A 21,726-nucleotide genomic window follows, 5' to 3' on the forward strand; every position below is an offset into this window, starting at 1 on the left:
GTTCAAGCAAAACTCTTAGTAAAGAATAACCAAGCTTTTTCTTTCTTTTATCTTGCCGTGCGTGTTGTCGACCCACCCTGTAAAAACTATTTGAAGGATGTCAGTCGAATCATTTCCGTTTGGCTTAAATGTCAACGACGCGTTCCGGTGTTCCGGTTTTGCGAATTAGCCACCTTGTTTTCGTATCTATTGAAATGTAGAATGCGAAATTAACTCTATACACGTGTATATCACGACTTTTGGCGTATTGTTTGTCCGAAATTACTCCAATTATGTCGTCGAATTTTCATTAATTTATTTAGCGGAAATTTTATTTCTATCTGGCTTTATTCAAAAGCATAATTTAAATTCGATACACAGTAGATAATGCAACGCGTTAAGGGAGCAAAGCAGTAGCACGTGATAAATTGCAATTAATTGAATTTTAAATTTATTTTCCATGAACCTATCCGCTCTACCGTATAAGCTTCTCTGGATTAACTAAATACATATTTCTACTAGTATAATAAATTACTAAACATAATAATAATTTTTTAAAAATGATTTTTAAGCAATTCAAAATTTTTCTTTTAACATATCAACACATCTTCTTCGCCCTTACGGGTCATTAACTGCAAAATCTGGTATGTTGTGTTGCATAGCCCCAGTATACAATTTTTCTTTTCTTGATATTTACAGGAAATTCTCAACCACTATTAAGTCGTGTGAAAAGTTTATTGCGTTTTCTGTATCCTAATCCTTACCACTTTCGAGGTCTTCCAGTTTATTCATAACTACGCCCTACATAACTACAAAAAAAGAGTAAATTTACAATGTAAGGAATATAAATATTATTCAATTTTTGAAAATAACTAAATCTCATTTTAAATTTACAGAACATATTATATATACGTGTATATAATATTAATAAACTTTTTTTTTGTAAACTAAATGTGACTGATATTAGTGTTTGAGATGTGTGATTGAGTTTTGTAGATTAATCCACATGAAGAAATAAAAAACACAATTTCTGTTGTTGCTGCTGCGAATTTCACCACTATATGCTTTTGGTTTGGAAGGTCGGTGAATGTCTTCGCCCATTTTAAATACATATTATGTTCATGGCTGTTTCCATGAGATATGATACGATGATATGATATCGATATTAATAACATTGTTCGTTCATTGAATTAGTTCTATTTTTTTTTCGTTTTTTTCATACATCGAATTAAATACAATTTTGTTTATTTTGACAGAATATATATCATATAATTATAAAATGATCATTGATTATTAATTGTTAAACTATAATTGTATACGTCCTGTTGGTTTGTTTACATTTTTTCCATCGAATTTTGTAACTCTAATAAAAACCAAAACACTTTAGCTTGTATAATATTGCATCCAAAACATTTCAGTTTATCTAATCTTTATCTACCTTGGTTTTGGTTACTTCAAATTTTTTTAAAGAAAACTTATTAAATATACTAAATATTCTACAACCATTATGCAGCCTGGACTTCCATGCACTTGGAACGATCATCAAAGACATTTCTGTGTGCATGTGTAGTTTAATTCTACACTTTATTAAAATAATTATTAAAAATTAAGTACATTTCTTTCTTCTCCGTCAAGAACAAATAAATAAACAACAAACTGAAAAGTGGGGTTATGATTACATTGACATTTCGCATTTTCAATAGGCTTTCTTGATACTTTTAGTTTTATGGCTATTGGGAAGGTTTTTATAAATTCCTTTTTGGTAACTTATAAAACTATAAGCATTCCAGAATCATCTCAGACATTGTGGCAAGAGCTGATTCTAAGACATCTAGGTATGCTTTAGTTAGTTTTGGTTTAGTTCAGTCGTAGTTCGAGTCGTTGTATAAGTTATTTATTGTTTATAAGTCAACTCTTACAAATTAAATGGTTAATAAAAGTTTTATGTAGAACTAACATTTGATAACTGGTACCTTTATAAAAAAAAAGTTTTTCAAACAATTGATTACCAAACAACAATAAAATGTATACCTTAAAAACGTCTACATTAGGTCCACTATAGGTAATCTAATGTCAGTTTAAACCTTACATTATATTCAGACCTGTTACAAACAGCCATCTTTGGAACATGGAACTATAGAATATTCGGCTCATATTCATGGTCATAGTAGATACGATGTACGAAGTCCAGTCAGTGGAATTAACGTCTTTATTTAGTTCATTACTGGATGATGTAAATTGACACAGGAATTTTGTTTGGCAGTTTGGAAATCGTGATGTATGGTCATGGCAGGAATATAATTAAGACCTACGGATCATTTTTGATTACTTCACTATACCTGACGTAACTGTATAACAGCTATGACTGGAGTACACAGCTTAAATGATGCGGTCGCTATAACAACGCTAACTGGTCTGAACCTCTCTTTATTTATTTTGAAAAAAACAACTTATTGAAATTAAGTTGGTAAAGAGCCTTCTAAAAAAGTGTGAATTACTTTTTGTCTTAAATATGCCTTACTTAGTTAACAATGAAGAATTTATTTAATTATATGCGATATTAACGTCACAGCTTAATGATGCAAAACATAATATGACCAAATTAATGGAGAAAAACAACTGCATAATTTAAAATACTTCAGCTAATATTTAGTCGGACCTCCTAACCCTCATTATCGATAACGGCTTGTAGTCTTCTGGGTATTGATTCAACTAAATTTCTAGTATACTCCTGGGAAATTGTGTTCATTTATTCATTCTTGTTAGATACTGGGGCACTATTTACCTTGTCATTACTTGCATCATTTAAGCTGCGAGTCAGTACATGTTTGTGCTGTATGGACGTGCTATTTTGCGAAGATTTACGCAAAAACTCATAGGCCTTTATAATTATATTTTGCAACACGTTGGTAAGTGACTCGATCCACTGGCGCCACAACAAACTCTTGGCTGTAGCGGCGTTTACCGAACTTGTTGCACAGTATACTATATTTTTCACTTATTTCTGACAGGAAGACGGATTCCGTGGACGGGCCTCGGTCGCTGCCGCGCAGAGGCGTTAAATCTCGTCTGCTGCAGTTCTCCACCAGTAACGGGTAACGAAAAAAAAACACTCATTTCCCCCACCAATAAAAATTTTAATTTCGGCACCCCCTTGAACAGACGCCACTGGCAGCGGCAGGATCGAGGGTTGCTCCACCCCTATTCCTATCGGGACGCTATCACGTTTCGGTTTATACACTACATACGGTTTTTGCTTTTATCAGACAAACCTGCCGCTGCCAATGTTATCACTTTTTGTGCTTGCTAGTGCTGTGTTTGTTTTCTTACCGAATTATGGGAAGCGATCCGTGTGGTTTGTCTGTTCGAAAGCATTAACTAGTCGGGTTGGACGGCGAGACTGGATACTTTTTTTCTAAACGACTTTTTTTTTTCCTTTCAGATATATTTTTACAATAGTGAGCTATCTTATAGGAGTTTTTATATTCGCAACGATTGTCGGACAAGTCGGCAACGTGATAACGAACAGAAATGCCAACCGGTTGGAGTTCGAGCGGCTGCTAGACGGCGCCAAAACATACATGAGGCATCACAAGGTAAGATTTAAACGTATCTGCGGTGCGAATTTTGACCTTCGGATCCAAATCGAATCGATGAAATCGAATTGTCGAAAGCATCTGCGCTCGTATAAAAATTTTATATCACGATAACGGTAGGTCCTATGGAATCGCCGTTGGTACAAAAATGATCACCGTCGGAAAATAATTTTTTTTGTCTGTCCGTTCTCCGTTCTCGTCTTTTGGTTTTTCCTGAATAACTTTCGAACCGTTGGAGCTACGTAATTGAAATTTGCCTCCTTTCTAACCCTCCACGAGGCACATAAGCTTGTAAGAAATGGCCCTGATCCGACGCCGGTATCCATCTTTTTTTTTCGCGATTTTCGACTGTTTTTTTGAACCTTGCTGTGAAACACGATAAATGTCCGAAATTTGAAGCAATCGACTTCATATTGGCACATATATGCAGCTTTGCCCCATGATGGAACCTATTGAAAATGGGAGGGGGGGGGGAAGCTGGATGGTCGGGAAGTATACTAAAAAAATTAAAAATCGCGCGTGTAAGGGTCTACAAAAAACATCATTTTTCAAGAACTGCTCACGAGACCAAAAAAATTCTTGAACCAGATCAAGCAGAAGATACGGCTCTATAAACTTTTATTCGTGATAATTTTTCAAAAATATACAAGATGAGCCGCAAATTCAAAAAAATGAAAAATGGGTCTCCCTATTATTGAAAATTGGCAATAATTTCAAATCTGTGTTTTAGGTGTCAGCTTCTTTTACATGACGATATAGTCCATATAGACAGCTTAAACTATTGTATTTACGGTTTTCAGGTATTGTACAGGGTGTTCGCGATATTCCGTGCAATATTAAAAAACATAATAAGTACTCCAAATTTGCAGCTACCGACTTCAGACTTGGGAGAGAAGTAGACGTCTGGACCCGCATTTAGACTCTTTAAATTGGGAGCAATAAAATAACGTGAAGTATTTTTTTTATTTTTGGTTATTTTGGCATCCAGAAAGACATCTTTTCCTCCAAAGCCATTCATCCGATCGGAAAAATTTTACATTAGTAATACGTGGGAGACCCGGCGCTATAACTTTTGTTTCACGCATTTCTTTGATTATATACAAGGTGTTTTAGTTATGGACAAAAATCTCAAAGACACTGAAAAATTGTTCTTTTGGAGAGTAAATTGTTAACCGTAAATCAAAATTCGTACAAACAATAGCTGATCCGTCTATCACATACGCTGTTCGAGACATTTGAAAAAATCCAAATGAAAATCACCATTTCTCGCCCTCAATCTAGAGCCGATAACGTCATTTACAATTCCAGCGTATTGCAGGGTTTCAGAAAACAAGTACTTTTTTTGAAAACCATTTACTCCATTGGAAAAATTCGGATACCAGGAAACTAAGGAGATCCAGAGCTATATCCTCTATTTCGAACATTGTTGGAATTATATGTGGGCAAAAAATTCTAATAGATCCTAGAAATTTCCGCTTTTGTGAGTGAAGTATTGGCGATACATGAAAAACTTTTAAAGATGTGATAATTTGATATGAACAGTATCGTAAACTGTGTCGAGGAAGAGTTTAAGGTTTCGTCTATAATGCAGGGAGCGCGAGATATTTGAAAAAATATAATTTTATATTGCAATTACCTGTACTGATTTTAATATTTACTGAAGTTTGGCGTAATTTTGAAGTTCAACGATATATGAAGGATACTTTATACAGGGTGTATTCACAATAAAATAACATCGATTTTGCGAAAGTTCCATAGTGGTCCGCAGGAGCACGATAGAAAAACAATGCGTCCCTCTAGGTCAAGAATAAGTTCGGAGTTTGGAATTTTATGCACAGAAAATGCTTAAAATATGTCAAATATATGCTTTTTTCTACCATCTATGTACTTTTAGGCCCTTTATTTTTTACATATATTGTTTACTGAAAATCAAGGAAAGAATAGTCAAACAACGAAAAAAATTACGACATTATATTTACAATTTTTTGGACATCAAAATAATAATACCTAATTAAGAGCATTTATTAACATCAGCCAATAATAAATTAGTAATTTATGTCTATATAGTTATACCTATAGTTTTACCATCAGACCTATTATTATTGTATCAATTGACAAACAGATGCTGTTCTAAATTTTCTATGGTTCATTTTTGTCTTTTGTCGCTTACTATGCTTTTGTACTTAGAGAACGTCCTTTCGACGTCTACCGAAATAATTGGCTCGAATTTAAATGGTGCAGGATGTCCTGATTCCAAATAATGTAAATCATTATCATCCGTCGCATCTAATGATAAAATTTTTGAAATTTTAAATAACTTTCGAAACCCTGCATTTTTTGTTGTTACACAATTAAATTTATCAAGAATAATTTTCCCTATTCTGCTTGGAACAGCGCTTCACATAAGTGTAAATTAAAATTGTCTTGATCAGTTATTCTTGAAGATGCCACTGTTGCAAATAACTCTGCGAAATTTTATTCTTCTTTATTCTCTTCTATCCACTTTTGTTTTCCAGTGGTGACGTGCTGGTCTATTTGTGATTTTTTCTCACATGTAACCTTAAAAATAAATACTCATTTTAACATAATGTATACTATTGATTATCTAATAATAAATCAGCTTGATATAAAAATTTAAAATTTTATAATATAATGAGTTTTTATAGCAATGTTTAAAATATATTCAATTACATATTTCAAATTAATTAATGCGAACTCACCACTTTTCCATAAGCCTTGTAGAATACTTCAGATGACTCTGGATGATTTTTAAACCATACAGACACCAAATGATAATTCACTTTCACCATTTTGAGTTCAATGGTAGTTCTCGGACGCTCGGTTAGCAAATAAAATGTTTAAAATGCTTGGAAAAATTGAAAAATAAATATTGCAGATACATTTCATTTTTAATCTTATCCGTTTGGAAAATCCCAGTAATAAACTAATGAATGGGTCAAAAATATGCGATTTTATGTTCGAAAAATAGAAAATATTCACTTCATGTACAACTAAAAATATGTACTAAAGCCTCATTTTATGCGAAATATGTAGGGTATATCCAAAATGTTGGGTTGATATTCCTAATAATAAAAAGGATGTTTTTTCATAAAATCTGAACTCTATATTTTTCCACTAGTATAAATAATCACTGCATAAAAAGCGCGTATATAAAATTGTGGTGTAAATTGTTATAACGATTTTTAAGCAATTCAAAATTCTATTTTTTTTTTCCGTTGTCGATCATCAACTGCAAAATCTGGTATGTTGTGTTGCGCATGGTGATAGTATACAATTTTTCTTTTCTTGATGGTTGCAGCAAATTCTCAATCACTATTAAGTCGTGTGAAAACTTAGTTGAGTTTGCTTTATCCTACTCCACTTTCGAGGACATCCAGTTTATTTATTGTGGCCACCTTTGGTTGATAAATTTGTGCACATAACTACATAAAAAAGAGCAGATTTAAAATTTAAAGTATATAAATATTGTTCAATTTTTGACGAATTTACTAACTACATCCTATTTTAAAATTTTAAATTCACAGTAAACATCTGCTATCCAAAATTACTAAAATATTGCGATTATACTTTACAATTCATAAGATTTTTGGATTAGAAAATACCAACAAGCACTGTTCTTTGTTTGTAATATTTATTGTAATTGAATTGAAGATGTTTGTAGTATTTCTCAAAACACTAAGTATTGCTTATGATCAATGTTTTTATTTTTCTATTGATTAGTTTGGTTAAATTTTTGGAAGTTTCGGCACCGCGTATTCGATATCTTTTTGTTTTAAAATTATCTTTAAGTGTGTCATATTTTAATTTATATTAAACATTTAACCTAGCTAATGAATCTTAAAATAAATTAATCAAACAAATTGCAATGAAAGGAAAGACAGGAATGAAGGTTCACTAAATTAAGTTTTTATTGTTTATTTAACTTGATTAATGTTATAATTTTAAACTTGTCTGGTCTTAAAACAAATAGAGATTTGATTGAGTTGACTGTTACTTGATGATAATCCATTACATACGTAATTTAATAAAAACAAACACTTGCTTTAAGATTGCCACACACATGTTTATTGCTTTGACAATTGTTTCGGTACACTGTACCTTCTTCAGAAACAATCTCTAAACTCAGTTTTTAGTTTAGAGATTATTTCTGAAGAAGGTACAATGCACGGAAACAATTGTCAAAGCAATAAACATGTGTGTGGTGATCTTAAAGCAAGTGTTTGTTTTTATTAAATTACGTACAAATATAGATGTTGAACCCTCTTCAATGATGTAGGGTAATGAAAGAATGAAAGATCTTAATATTGTTTCTTATTTTTCATTTTCATTTATGTTCCTTCAGTATGAACGTAGTGTCTTTAAACTTTAGTGATGAAAAGGGCTAACACGCATATCGCTCGCATAGGGAAAACGAAGAATGATATCACAAAATTGAGAAAATTTGGCTCAAAAAAGTGCTCTTTTAAAGATTTCATCAAAATCAGAAATTTTTATAAATAAAAAACATTGCTGGTGAAGACTGTAAAAAATAGCGAAGTTAATAGATTGTTTTTGAACCCGTTTAATATACTTACTTTTATACTTACAAGATACCCTGGTACAATGGCAACTATTTTATCGCATGCAGCTATTGAATGTAACATTTTTCAATAAAGTGAACTGTAAAAGAATCCTGCAGTAGAGAGCTACAATGCATACGCCATTAGCTTTAAAATCCCGTGTCTCTACGTCGTTTAAATGGCATTCAATTAACACGAATATAAACTTGCGCGCTGATCAGATAAAAAAATGCTGTTTGAAAGACAATTTAATATGCGTTATAATTTGTTTTCATTTGGGCAATCTTGTTGTTACAATTTGGCATTCGTAAAAAAATATTATCAAAAAAAAAATAGTTAAAAATCTACCTACGCTAAGAAAAAAAGGCGTAAATACTTAGTCACAAAACAAAAAAACAAAAATGATGTTTGAAATAATAAGTGGAGCAGATTTTACTTTTGAGAGCTGTTTCTTTAATGTTTGGGGATATACTTCTGCTAAGTAATACTCTGTATAAACTTTTTGACGTTATTGTTACTTTAGGATATGCTGATTAAAAAAAATCAACATGTTTTTCAATTTAATATGTTTTTTAAGTTTCAAGTTTAAAAATGGTTTTTATAATTCTATTTAAAACATTAAAAAACTCAGTAATATTGTAATATTTTTAAAATTAAAATTGTGAGTATGTGTAGCTGAAGCAAGCTTTTGTATTCTGCTTAAACCTAGCAGGTTTAAAAAATATATATTTACCGCATTTATAATGTAATAATGTGTCTAATAATATATGGAGTTTTCCATTAAAAATGTGACAGATCGAACCAACACCCTGTATATATGAAGACATAATAAAATTAATCCTTGCGTTACACCTACAAATCTTGTATAAACTTTTTTTTAGACTTTAGTTTAGGAGATATGCCTGCAATAAAATAGCTACTCTGTATGAGCTCAGGAAATCCCCATGGGTAATTTTACATGCTAATGAATTTCCTGTGAACACGAATTATACATTTTCCATTCAACTGTAAACACAATCGACGGCTAATTTCCCACGAAGTTTTTTTCAATTGTCTTTGAGTAAAAAAGTTTTCCGACAGTATACCCACGCGAACGAAATGTTTTCGAAGTTAAAACAACCGACTCCTCGTTCAATTTATTTCCTCGAACACTTCAAACTTAAGGCGTTAGGGAGTCCGCGCGGTGTTGCGGACTTTGCGAATATAACTTATTTTTCTTTTTCTAATAAATAACGCCCTAACGTGCCGGCTGTAATCGCGAAAATAGATTTATGGACTTAGATTTCCGTTCGTGCAAACGACTCCGTCATTGTGTCTGAAATAATGGGTTATTTGTGTTTGAAACGCCGGATTCCTTTGGTTTTATGGAGGAATGAGCAACTATCGCAACCAATGATATACGACGATTGTTCAATAAGTTCTTTGGCCATCGCAACTGCAGGTATGTAGCGGTGTAGTGATCAGATCAAGATGTTTTTCTTTGATTTCCTTGCTCCTGTTATCGTTTCTATTTGCATTTCAAGTAACCAAGATAGAGGATTCCGACAGCATCCCAAAAGACTATGGAACCCGTTCACCTTGAAAATTCCACTGTTAAGAGTATTCTTTTGTTTTTGGAGTGTAATTTATCCATATTTCGTCAACAGTTATGTATCGACTCAGAAACTCATCAGGACTCCGACGGAAAAGCTTCAAAACAGCCTCAAAGCCGACCATGCACTATGAGCAAATTTGGTACCCATCTTGTCGAGATTGTCTTGGCACTATCAACTATTTCGCGCACTTGTCGGTCAATTAAAATCATATCTTGGATTTTGTCATCATTTCGGATTTCAACACTTCCACAGGACATCCGGCTCTGTATTCATCCTTTGTGGATGTACGGCCGCATTCAAACTCACTCGTCCAATTATAAACAGTTGCAAACACAGCAGCAGATGTGTCATAAATCAAATCACCGCTCAAAACTCACTTATATCTAAATTACAGTTGTTTACTTCAACCGTCAAGAACAATTAATTATACTATGTAACGGAGGCAGAAGAGATTTTGATTAAAACAACTGACTAGTTAGGAGTAAAAAAATATTTTCGATACTAGTATATCTTGGATTTTCTATGGATTATTGGATAACACTCGTACCAATAACATCACTTGTAAAGGAGACGTGCACGTTAATATCGTAAATGTTCGGCAGCAATTTGGTTAGTCCGATTTTAATTTAAATTAATATAAAAAAATGTAAGGTGCTTCAAAAAATTATTTTGAAACATGTTTTAACAGAAGCGGCGAATAACAATACAGCTGAAATATAGTCAATAAAATGTATATCTATATTTCATAATGATACAGAAATTATTGCATAACAGCAGCAAAATAATTTATAATTAAGCGTGACGATCGTAATTGCTAATATATCACCAACAAGCAAACAAGTACCTATTAATTATTAAAAGTTATTATAAAATAAAATTTACAGACATAAAAGTTAATACCCGTTAATATTATAGTCACTAATTGAAGTGTTCTGTGTAAATTTCGGAGTTTTATCTGTAGGATGTTTTGTCATATTCAAAAGGAAGGTCATAATCTGTATAAATGAAAACTAGTCAATCTTTTTATTTTTGATTTAAAATTTTTATTTTTTGTTTGGCGGCATGTTAAGTGAACAACATAGACAGTAACAACACATTAGTTGAGGACTTTTGCAAGTTGCGTCTATTGGCACTTTAAACGATGATATGGCAATAGATATGGATATTGTTTTTAAAGCAACTTATTACAAAAGCTGAATCTTCAAGTTCAAAAGTCGCTAAATTTAATAAAAAACAAACTTAACGAAAACTTCCAAATTATAATTAAAGTTCATTTTTTTGTTAACAATTAGTTTATTTAGTGGGACTATTTGTACAATAACATTTATCTCTCCAGTGATTTAAAAAACGATGATGCTATTAAAAATGTAATATATGGAAATGAAGCAATGTTCAAGTTTCTAGATACGTCCATTTGGAGTACAGTTTGTTTTATGCCCTGGTGTTACAAAATGTATATTAAGAGCATTGACCGGATTCAATAACAGACATCAGACCGTAAATTATCATTTTCTATTATTATGATATTGACGTTTCAGTGTACAACAATCGCGTCGGATCATATAAAATATGTTCCCGACCCAGTTTTACCGGGTAATAATTCATCCGAATGGTCCACAAAAACACTGCCTGGCATGGCCGAACCGATATTTCAAAAGCATCGCGGTTATTCTCGCTAGTCCTACTGCCCCTTGCAGTAACGAGCGGTTTTGAAATTTATATCTGTCAGTCATCAAATATGCCCGCGTTTTAAAGGGCACACATTTTTTGCAATTTCTGTTGATTGCTTTTAGAATTTTTGGAATTCACGCCGTTTAAATTTAAGCCAAAACATTTTATGGTTAAAGTTACGCCTAAAAATCGTCACATTTGCTTCAACCATGAACTGACAATTGATATGGAATATTAGTTTTCTCAATTCATCGGAAAACTGTGATGCACTCAGATTGCTATTAAAGCATTCTTTCTCTGTCACACTGGTATCACTTTTCTTTTCTCCATGTAAAAACTGCACGGTACATTGCAAACGCTGGTGAAAATAGTGACATGTATTTGACGATTTTCTTTTATTTAAAGGTCCCGGGTGGTATGAAACGCAGGGTTCTGCGGTGGTACGATTACTCGTGGTCCAGAGGAAGAATTCAGGGCGGCGGTGACATTAATACAGCTTTGGGACTTCTACCAGACAAGCTGAAGACCGAGCTAGCGCTTCACGTCAATTTAAGCGTCTTGAAGAAGGTACAGACTTTTAAACTTCACTCTTATACTAAAACAATCTACATTATGTTAGCGTTATCAAAAGAAAACGATTTTACTTTAAAACTGTTCACTATACTGTCTAGTTATCAAGGATGTCAGCACTCAACATAAAAGTGAAAGTAACTGCATTGTTGGCAAGTGTGCTAATAATCTTTTTGCTACAGCATGGTACGAGTTCTTTTCTTGAAAGTGTTTCTTTATTACCAAAGTACAGGATGTCAAAGTTTTATTTTCCTTTGTTTTTTTTTTGTTATTTTATTAAGTTTCCTTCCCATAACGAATTGAACGCTAAGTACAATTAAAAAAGTCGTGAGGCCGTTAGCGCTATCTAATACCTATAGCATATTTTTTGGAGGTGGTTGGAGGGATTTTTATTTACTTAGAACAAAAATTTGTCTAGAGTCAAGTTGAGTGCCGCTTCCAAGAATATACCACCTTGTAGGTATTCAAAAACCTTTCAATCATACAACGGAGCAAACACGGATATACAAGGTACAACATCCTACTTATTTAGCACTATTTTAAAATAATGTTTAAATAAATAGTTCATAAAATCCAAAAAAATATGTTCTGAAATATACGAGGTGTGTTCAAAAAAAAGTAAGACGACTTTGAATTTTCATCAAAAAGTATTTATTTATTTATCAAAATTAATGTTGTCGACCTCAAAGTAATCCCCATCAGCACTTGTGCTAACTTGTTTTCCGATTCTTGAAGCACTTTCTGGTATAGCCTTTAGTTCTTCCAGCGATTTCTTCTTTATCTCCCTAATCGTTCCAAACCTTCTTTCATGAGTTTCTTGAGTTTTGGGAACAGAAAAAAGTCGCAGGGGGTCATATCCGGTGATTCTGTTTTTGGCCAAAAAGTTAGACACAAGCAACGATGAATTAGCAGGTGATGCAAAATCCATGAATTATTTTCCCAAAATGCCGGACGTTTTCTTCGTATTACTTGCCGCAAAGGGTGCATAATTTCAAGATAATACTCTTTATTGACCGTACGACCTTGAGGTAAAAACTCTAGGTGTAATACGCCACGATAATCAAAGAAAACAGTAAACAAGTTTCACTAGCTTCTATTTCACAAAAAAAAATATATACGTGGAAAGTGGCTGAAACTGTTAACATATGATAGGAACATGTGTACCAACATAACAAAAAATATGAACACACCTGGCATGTGTTTTCGCTGTTGATGCATTTTTGAGCAAACAGCGCATTAAATCGATTGCATAATTTGAAATTATAAATATATAATAACGTATATAACGTATTTTTTAAATGACTAATGATTGAAAAGCATGTGGTAGAGGTGCCACAGCTGAAGACGGCAAAGTAGTTGGGAGGGCGTGTTGAAAAAATCAGAGAGAAATTAGCAAGAGGTTAGAAACCCCCCTGTATGAAGTAATTAGTGACGCGGTAGATTAAACTCAACATTTGACTATATTAACGGCCATTTTTAATTTTATAAACGGCGTCAGATTGAAAGATAAACGCATTTTTTTTTTAAAGATATGCTATTAATTCCCAATAAGTTGGAGAAGTCGTGATACAATTTAATTCAATTCAATTCATGGTTTCCATTTGAAAAAAACGTTTTTGTGAAACACTGCGTATTTGACGACATTTTTATTAAATTAATTAATAAATAATGAAATGATATTTAATAAATACATAAAAAATAAATAAAAGAAGCATGCTATTTATTTACTACTTCGAAAGTACCATTTTTTTCCGAGACTCTAGGAAAACCCAATACGTACCTCTGAAATCGATGCTCCGAAAACAATTCGCAATTTTTGCTTATCCGTTTCGAATTGTGAGTAGTTTATTTCGCCGCCAAGAGCTTTTAGACTATTCGACTCGGCCGCTCGTCGCAGTCGGGTGTCGGATAAAATTCGTCGTAATGCAGGTGACGATATTCCAAGAGTGTCAGCCGGAGTTTTTGCGAGATCTCGTGCTGAAAATGAAGGCGTATATTTTCACGCCGGGCGACTCGATATGCCGTAAAGGTGAGGTAGCGAGGGAGATGTTCATCATAGCTGACGGGATTCTAGAGGTTATCAGCGAAACCGGCAAGGTCCTCACGACAATGAAAGCGGGAGACTTTTTCGGAGAAATTGGGATCCTCAACCTGGACGGATTGAATAAGTAAGTATTGAAAATGTAAAAGCCAACGCGCGGTTAATGTCGATTTTCCACGAAAAACATTATTCCGCACATAACTACCGACCTGTATGTGAGCTTGTAATTTTCCTCCATTCGATTCTATCTCTTGCTATATTTCTCCAATTAATAATCCTTCTCTTAAATCTTCCTCCACGGCTTCCCTCCATATTCTCCTTGGTTTACCACGCTTCCTCCTACCTTCTGGTTTTTTGCATGCCGCTTCCTTTACTTCTCTATTATTTTCCATCCTGGTGAGGTGCCCTAGCCATTGAACAAATTTTTCGATTGGCTTGTCTCCAAATATTCATCTTTCTTTCCCAGCCAGGCTCGTATTCTTCCCGTCAAAGATCGTCTTAATACTTTTCTTTCCCGTATACCTAGTTGCTGTTGTTTTTTTTAACTAAGGGCCAATGTCTCTCAACAGCAAATTAAAGTTGGTTGGACCACTATCTTGTAGAGTCTGATTTGCGTTGCCCTCGAGACCTCCTTTAACATCCTCTTCAGATTTGTTGCGTATTAGTATTCCCAAATATCTTGTTAGTCCCCACTTGTACTCGTAAGTTTCGTTTGCTTTTTCTCCCTGTACCAATCTTGAGCTCCATAAATTTGGTTTAAATTTGAGTGGGGTCCACAATACATTTATCAAAAGATAAATTTAGTTTAATAATCGGGTGACATGTTACGCCTAAAATGTTGCCATTTTAGGCAATACGTCACCCCATTTTACATTAAATTTGTGTTTTGACAAATGATACTGTAGATTTTCTTTGTTTTCTATCTCCTGTATTTATTATACCTACTATCTGAGAGTATGGATGAAATTTTCCAATTCAACAATTTGAGAACCGGCGTATTTAGAATAGACATTTTTGGGGAACATTTCCAAAACTTTCATTGATTTCACTGAAAGCTATAACTATCCTGGGTGATTGTTTTTTGTTTTTACGCAAAATATATACCATTTTTACAACCTTTAATGGTTTTGACATCAGAAGGAGTTTCAGACCCGTCGTTTCAGCACGTGAACTACAAACCAAGGCATTATTTAAGATGTTATGATGAAAATGTTATTCTAAATTGATTGTTTTTTTTTTGTTTGAATCTGCAAAATCAATGTGCAAGTAATTAGTGGACCCGTCATGAAATTATTTATATCAATTTTCAAGTTTTATCGTAAATTTTCTCTACCTCCCGCGATCCTTCCGTCCGTCTCATCGTTAGCCGTTAATTTCAATTTTTCCACAGTTCCAATTCCACTTTTATATGGACTGTTGCTCTATGACGGTTAGGTTATGAAACACCCTGTACGACAAATTTATCACAAAATCGGAAACAACGCTTTAAAAAATACACCTGCCGAGATTAAATCACATTATTTCATACCTACACATAATTTATCAAGAAATTTATAATAATAATTTATAATAATAATATATCAATATATTAAGAAATGTAATTTAGAATGCCCACTTAAAAAATGGGAAATAATAATTAATTAATATTAATATTATTATTAATTATAGTTATTAAATTAAAAATAAAAAAGGGACGTTTGAACTGTTATATTTGTAGTAATTGCTGCGGGAGTTTATGCAGAGCGATACAGAAATAACAGTCAACCTTTGTGTTCTGCAACAACTCTTACAGAAATTGTATCTTCAAATTGTCATAATCAAGCTAACTGATTTTTAAGATTTTAAAAGTTGGCTTCGGCCAATTTGTTGCAACAAAACAACAACAAACATCAAAATTCTGATGGCTACCTTCGATACCATTACACAAAAAGTCTCCGTCACCTTCCTATACACTAGGAAGGCTTTACGAATGCAAAACATTTGTAAATAGTATCACAGTAGTCTGCGATAGCCTGGTTCCGCTGCGCTCCGTTCGTGCCAAATAAACTAAAAAAAATAATTCTCCAAAGTCCAATTATTACAATTGGGATGTTTGTTGTTGTTTTGTTGCTAATATATTCCAGTCGTTTGTAACAAACTAATGAATGTCAACTTTAAAAATTGTTTTGAACAATATAAAATTAATCTATCATAACTTTTTTTATGATACATTTATAAGCCTTCATTTGCGCACCCGCACAACGTGGAACTATGGCGAAATACAATTTAAAAACAGCTAAAAATCAATTATTCAAAAACAATCAAAGATTTTAAATTCAAATTTTGCAAACTTTCGTTGTACCAAAAGAGTTTCCATTTCCAGCAGTAGGAAGTGCAAGCAATAAATTTAACTGACGAATAAATGAACCGATTTGCATGATGTTTTCTAATTTCAAAGGTTTTATTAAGGCTTTGTCTGAAAATTTGGTAGAAAAATGCAACTCGAACCTATTTTGTGAGCCTTAATTATTTAAAGAGTGTATGTTTCTACAAAATTATTATGAGGCCCCAAGGACTCACTCGCACTAGCATTTTTTAACAATCTATCTACTCCTAAGACCTGTTACCAGTTTTTTTGTTTAACGTAAAAGCACTTCTACTTCATGGAAACTCATTGTTACATCCAATATTAGGTTATTTGTAATTACCCAAAATTTCGAGGAACACGTGCGATTTGATTTCGAAAAATAAAATCGTTTGCCCTCGGTTACTAACAATTTGTTTTAGGAGAACGGCCGATGTAAGGTCCGTGGGTTATTCGGAACTGTTTTCATTGTCTCGCGAGGATGTACTGGCCGCAATGAAAGATTACCCCGAAGCTCAGGAAATTCTGCAGGCGCTCGGACGAAAAAGGCTGATGGAGGTAACATATGGCGTATAATAACCCGTGGCTATTCTCCTCTCTTATTTTCGCTGTCAATTCGAATGAAATGTTGTGCGGGAATAAAATAAACACAACTTGTCAGTTTCGGTTTGCAACATTTTGTTATGTTAATTACATTTAATTTGAATTTCGAATGTGCGCCGCATCGAATATCGTTTAATTAATGTATATTTCTGTTTAATGTAATAACGGGTATTGTGTGGTCTTCTCTCTTCGTCTATGTTCTATACTTTTCTTCCAATATGGATGTCGATCTAGGATTATTTTACAGTACTCATTAGTGCACTTGTCTCTACATGGGCAGCTTTTACAGGTCAAAGCTAGCGCGAAGCACCCTCCCCATCATAAGGGTGAACATCATCACGCGTCCCACCACCTCGATAATAAGGGATTGGTGGATAAAATAAAAAGCGAAGCAAAAGTAAGTACTCTGCGTGCTTTTTATTTACTAATCTGCGATGTAGCGGTATGTTTCACACCGCATTAAAAACTAGGGAACTTTTCGTCCAATTTCAACCCCATTAAAAACTTTGTCCATTCGATTTTTTATGTGTTGTTGGCGTCAAGGGATTAATGTCGATTCGTTTGATGAGTTTCCTTCCTTTTTTGCAAAATTTATAACGTACTTTTTGAAACGGAACTGTTTTTCATCACTAGGAAGGTTATCAAATTTTAGAAGCGAATATTGGTTAGACCTAAACTAGTTATCAATCTAAAATCCCAATTTTTTTTGAACGGTAGTTCCAGGGAGAACTTACGATAAGAAAAACTACAAAAAATAATGAAATTCCATTTTTTATAGTTGATTTTGATCAAGTTCCAGTCACATTACATCAATCTTGCACATATCAAACAAAAAAAACTCACTCTGAGGGACGTTTCGGGCGAGAAACAACAAAATATGAGTGCCTAGTTAATTTTGATTAAATTCCTCCCAAGAGCAAGTGTTCTGCAACTTATTCTAGCGAGAACTACATCAAACCCGTAAACCCTAAACTGCTGCCTAAAACCTTACTTTTTGACTTAAACAATAGCTCCGAGGACCATATTTGACGATAACACTACAAAACATAAGTGAAAACTCACTTTTTCTGGTAAATTTTAATTAAATTTCTGTCAAAATCAGGTGTTCCGCCATTTATGGTAACGAACACTACACGAAAGCTGTAGTTACCAACGTAAAATTCCACTTTCTGGATTGAACAGTAGACCCGAGGAAGATTTTTCACAAAAAAACAAGTTAACAAAAATAAATCGACGGGGTTTTACTTACACAAAACTATATGCTAAACTTAAGGGAGTTAAAGATTTGGTTTTCACATAGTGTCAATGTTTCTTTTTGAATCCTTGTTTGTTATTATTCAAACATTCTTTTGGCAGTGGTATTTCTTGTTATAAAACACTCCTTTAGCTCCAAGTACATTAGAATTATTATGTCCATAATAAGTAAAAATGAAACCGCCAGTTCTCTTGGCTTTTTATTATATCTCATTTCATTTTTATTATTTATGGGCCGTAAAACGCCCTAAAATGCCTTCCTTATTTTCTAGATTCAAGATGGTAGTGGCACCCCGTGGAAGTTTCTTCGAAAAGATAACTTTAAATCCATAACCGTTTTTTTCATTTTTTCAAAGTGATTTGTTTTCGACAAAAGTGAAGCGAGGCACAGAGAAACTTCAAAATACATAAAGGCCTTATTTTTAGTTGCTTATTCTGAAAAAAATATATCAACATATAAATAATGTCACCGGCGCAGCAGCGTCTCCAAAGACGCCACTGGGCACAATAATTCTTATCCACTTGGTGCTAAATATCTGCTTTAAGTATTCTTAAAAATTTTAACAATAATAATAATAATAATAATAATACATTTATTGTTATAACCATCAAAATTACATAGAAATAATTTCATAACCAAAGTTAAATAAGTGAAATAATGGTCAACAATAGGCCTTGTTAGGGAAACCATCTAGAAGTTCTAGATACTGTTCAGGCCTCAATTTAACAGCGAAAATATAATAATAAAAAATTTCATAGAATTTATTTGAAAGCGCCAAGCGTAGATAACATGTAATTCTAAAGAAAAGAAAGGAGAAGAAATGGATGGGGAAGGAAAGGAAAGGGGCACATGTTTTGTAAAAGAGCTTAATATTAGTGCGTACGTAACAACTGCTTTTTGAAATTATTCCTAACCGTTGAATTGGACTGATTAATATTAAAATTACTAATAGAGTTAATGGAAATGGCTATATTATAGGAATATGATCTTTTAAATAATTCTTTACGGTGACGGGGTGTCTTCCACGCAGATTCAAATTGTTTATTGATATGTTAAGAGTAATTTTTCTGTAAAGATAAAAAGGTAATTTTGTTTTAAGAATGTTGAAATAAAGAGAACTCATTCGTAATTTGCATCGAAGGTGCATATTAAGCCAAAACCGACGCAGCAAGGTACGGGGAGATATGATCTCTCCTCCTTACCCCATAAATTAGCCTTAGACAGGCGTTTTGAACCTTCTGGAAACGGTAACGATCGGACGCATCCAGACACGGTCCGTACACAGTACTGCAGTGATTAAATTGTGACAGAACAAGTGATTCACACAGCAACTTACGAGTTCCCTGACAAAGTACATGTCTATTGCCATAAATTAATTTTAAATTAGCATAGGCAACCCTTAGTTTGTTAGTAATATGTTCTCTGAACCGCAACTGTGAATCAAGAGTGAGACCCAAGCTTTTGCATGACTCAGAGTCGGCAATATCGGTAATAGAATGTTTGAAATATTAATCAAAAACTTACATATCATGTTTATACAAACAGAGTAAGCGATAAGAATTTTGAAAAGTTTCCGAATATTTGTGTGATGAGTTTTATAAAATAAATACCAGCGAAATTATGGTAACAATAAGTACAACTTAGAAGGCAATATTTTCCCCAGCCGATGCTAAAGTATTTCTTTTCAAATTAATGATTAATTCCAGCAAAACTGGAGTTTTCCATTGTTTATTTAGTATATAGCAGAAAATACAGCATGATAAAGGAAAGGTAGTGTAATAGGCCACATACGTTTCGTCAGTGATATTCACTGTGAATGAGAACTAAATCGATATTCCCAGAATGCGGTAAAATTAACAGAAAATAAAATCGGGTAATTGTTTCTTCTATTCAGGGTTCATTTCAATCTACTGAAATTTTAGTTAAAAATATTATTTTAATTCCAAAGGTATACATAAAATTAGTTTTGGTTCAATTTCAAGATAGTGTTTTTCAAGGATACGGTTTTCCTCCTTTTTTCAAATTATCACACTCATCACATTCATCTTAACAAAACGATTTCATATTAGTTTTTCTACTCCCGTCTGTAAAATACCTAATTACTCACGGATCTAGCGTGCGGGAAGCATCACTTTACCACGTCACTTTCCTTTCTCACGAATCCGAGCCACTTCGAACATTTCCGAGATTTTACCCCACGGATTTGGCAGCAATCGGATGTTCTCGGAGATATTACCTACGCTGTGAACTTGGACGTTTGTTAATTCTGACGGTCATGTCAGTGAATGTATTCGTGTTGTTTTACGAAAATGTACCCAAAAACTAACGGTCGTAGAAAAAGTATAGTATGCAACACGTTCGGTAAACTTTTTAACTCACTCGTTTATTAAACACTCGCTCCGCTCGTGTCAAATAAACTCGTGAGTCAAATGCCGTTTACCGCACTTGTTGCATTGTTGTACTAGCATTCTTTCAGATGCTAGTACCTTTTGATAATCAGGTAGAGTTTTATTTGGAAATTTTCTTATTGCTGCATATATCCAGGATACATTTTTCAATATCAAATAAAAAAATAATAAAAATGCAGATAAAATTGACCTGGCATGAGTAGAATAATCCTCTGAATCCAAAAATGTGAAAAATACCGGATGTGCCGTTTGAAATTTCCTCCGCTTGTTCTCAAACGCAACGGAACGAGATATTTAAATTAAATATTTACGTAAATAATTGGAAAATGGCTTCAAACAAATAATTAAAAAAAAAGTTTAGGAAGAAATACCAATGACTGAATGGCTAATTCTAGCACAAATTTATCCAACTTCCAAGGTATCGGACAACGAAAAAAAAAAAAAAACACAGTGAACTATTTGAACAAAACAGGTAAACCAAGCAGACAAACAGGTCCACCGCTACTCTGACAGGGATGGCACGGAAAGCGTCCACACATATTTAATTGGGAGATGTTGATGAGATGACTGTTCCCACTTTCTTAATTTAATTTATTGAATTTAAAAAAATTAAATAAATTTTTCGTCTAGCAAAATGGGCACTGACAGCAAATTTTTTATTTACAAAATATTTTCCTTTGCCATTAGGGCTTAAAAAACGTATTGCGAAAGTCGAGAACGCACCGTCGTTCCGAGGAAAGTCTGGAGCTGCAACCACTCCAGGGCAACGGGAATAACGGTGCCGCGAAGGGTCCTCTAAAAAGGATGTCAAGGGTAAAATCTCACGACCTCAGTCAGGAGCACGACAACGGCGACAAGAAAGAGATACGCGAACACACCGGTGCCCCGGAAGTGTCCCCCTTGGGCGCGGGTTTGCCCCTCTTACAACGACTTAGGTATGATCCATCGCGATGTCACACAACTCGATTCGTTTAGGGTCCGTCTGAAATATCGTTATCCCAACATTTTAATTTTTAATCGAATTAACTAACTTCACGTAGAAATAAATAAAATAAAAATAATATAAAAGATATAATTAAAAATA

At 33.5% G+C, this 21,726-nt stretch overlaps 1 protein-coding gene across 13 annotated transcripts in view; it reads left to right on the forward strand.

The window, feature by feature from the left end:
* LOC132706118 (potassium/sodium hyperpolarization-activated cyclic nucleotide-gated channel 4) overlaps positions 1 to 21,726 on the forward strand; it is a 188,173-nt gene that overhangs the window by 151,254 nt on the left and 15,193 nt on the right. For 9 of the 13 annotated variants that reach the window (XM_060677239.1, XM_060677243.1, XM_060677241.1 and 6 more), the window contains 7 exons: positions 2,991 to 3,074; positions 3,422 to 3,575; positions 11,827 to 11,988; positions 13,921 to 14,159; positions 16,799 to 16,934; positions 17,227 to 17,376; positions 21,330 to 21,577. In XM_060677239.1, the coding sequence (XP_060533222.1) occupies positions 2,991 to 3,074; positions 3,422 to 3,575; positions 11,827 to 11,988; positions 13,921 to 14,159; positions 16,799 to 16,934; positions 17,227 to 17,376; positions 21,330 to 21,577 (1,173 nt within the window). The remainder of the gene's footprint in view (positions 1 to 2,990; positions 3,075 to 3,421; positions 3,576 to 11,826; positions 11,989 to 13,920; positions 14,160 to 16,798; positions 16,935 to 17,226; positions 17,377 to 21,329; positions 21,578 to 21,726) is intronic. The other 4 variants (XM_060677242.1, XM_060677252.1, XM_060677240.1 and 1 more) reach the window with 3 other exon arrangements.

This window comes from Cylas formicarius, unplaced genomic scaffold, assembly GCF_029955315.1.
Source record: "Cylas formicarius isolate icCylForm1 unplaced genomic scaffold, icCylForm1.1 PGA_scaffold_8__14_contigs__length_24414737, whole genome shotgun sequence".
Lineage (NCBI taxonomy): Eukaryota > Metazoa > Arthropoda > Insecta > Coleoptera > Brentidae > Cylas > Cylas formicarius.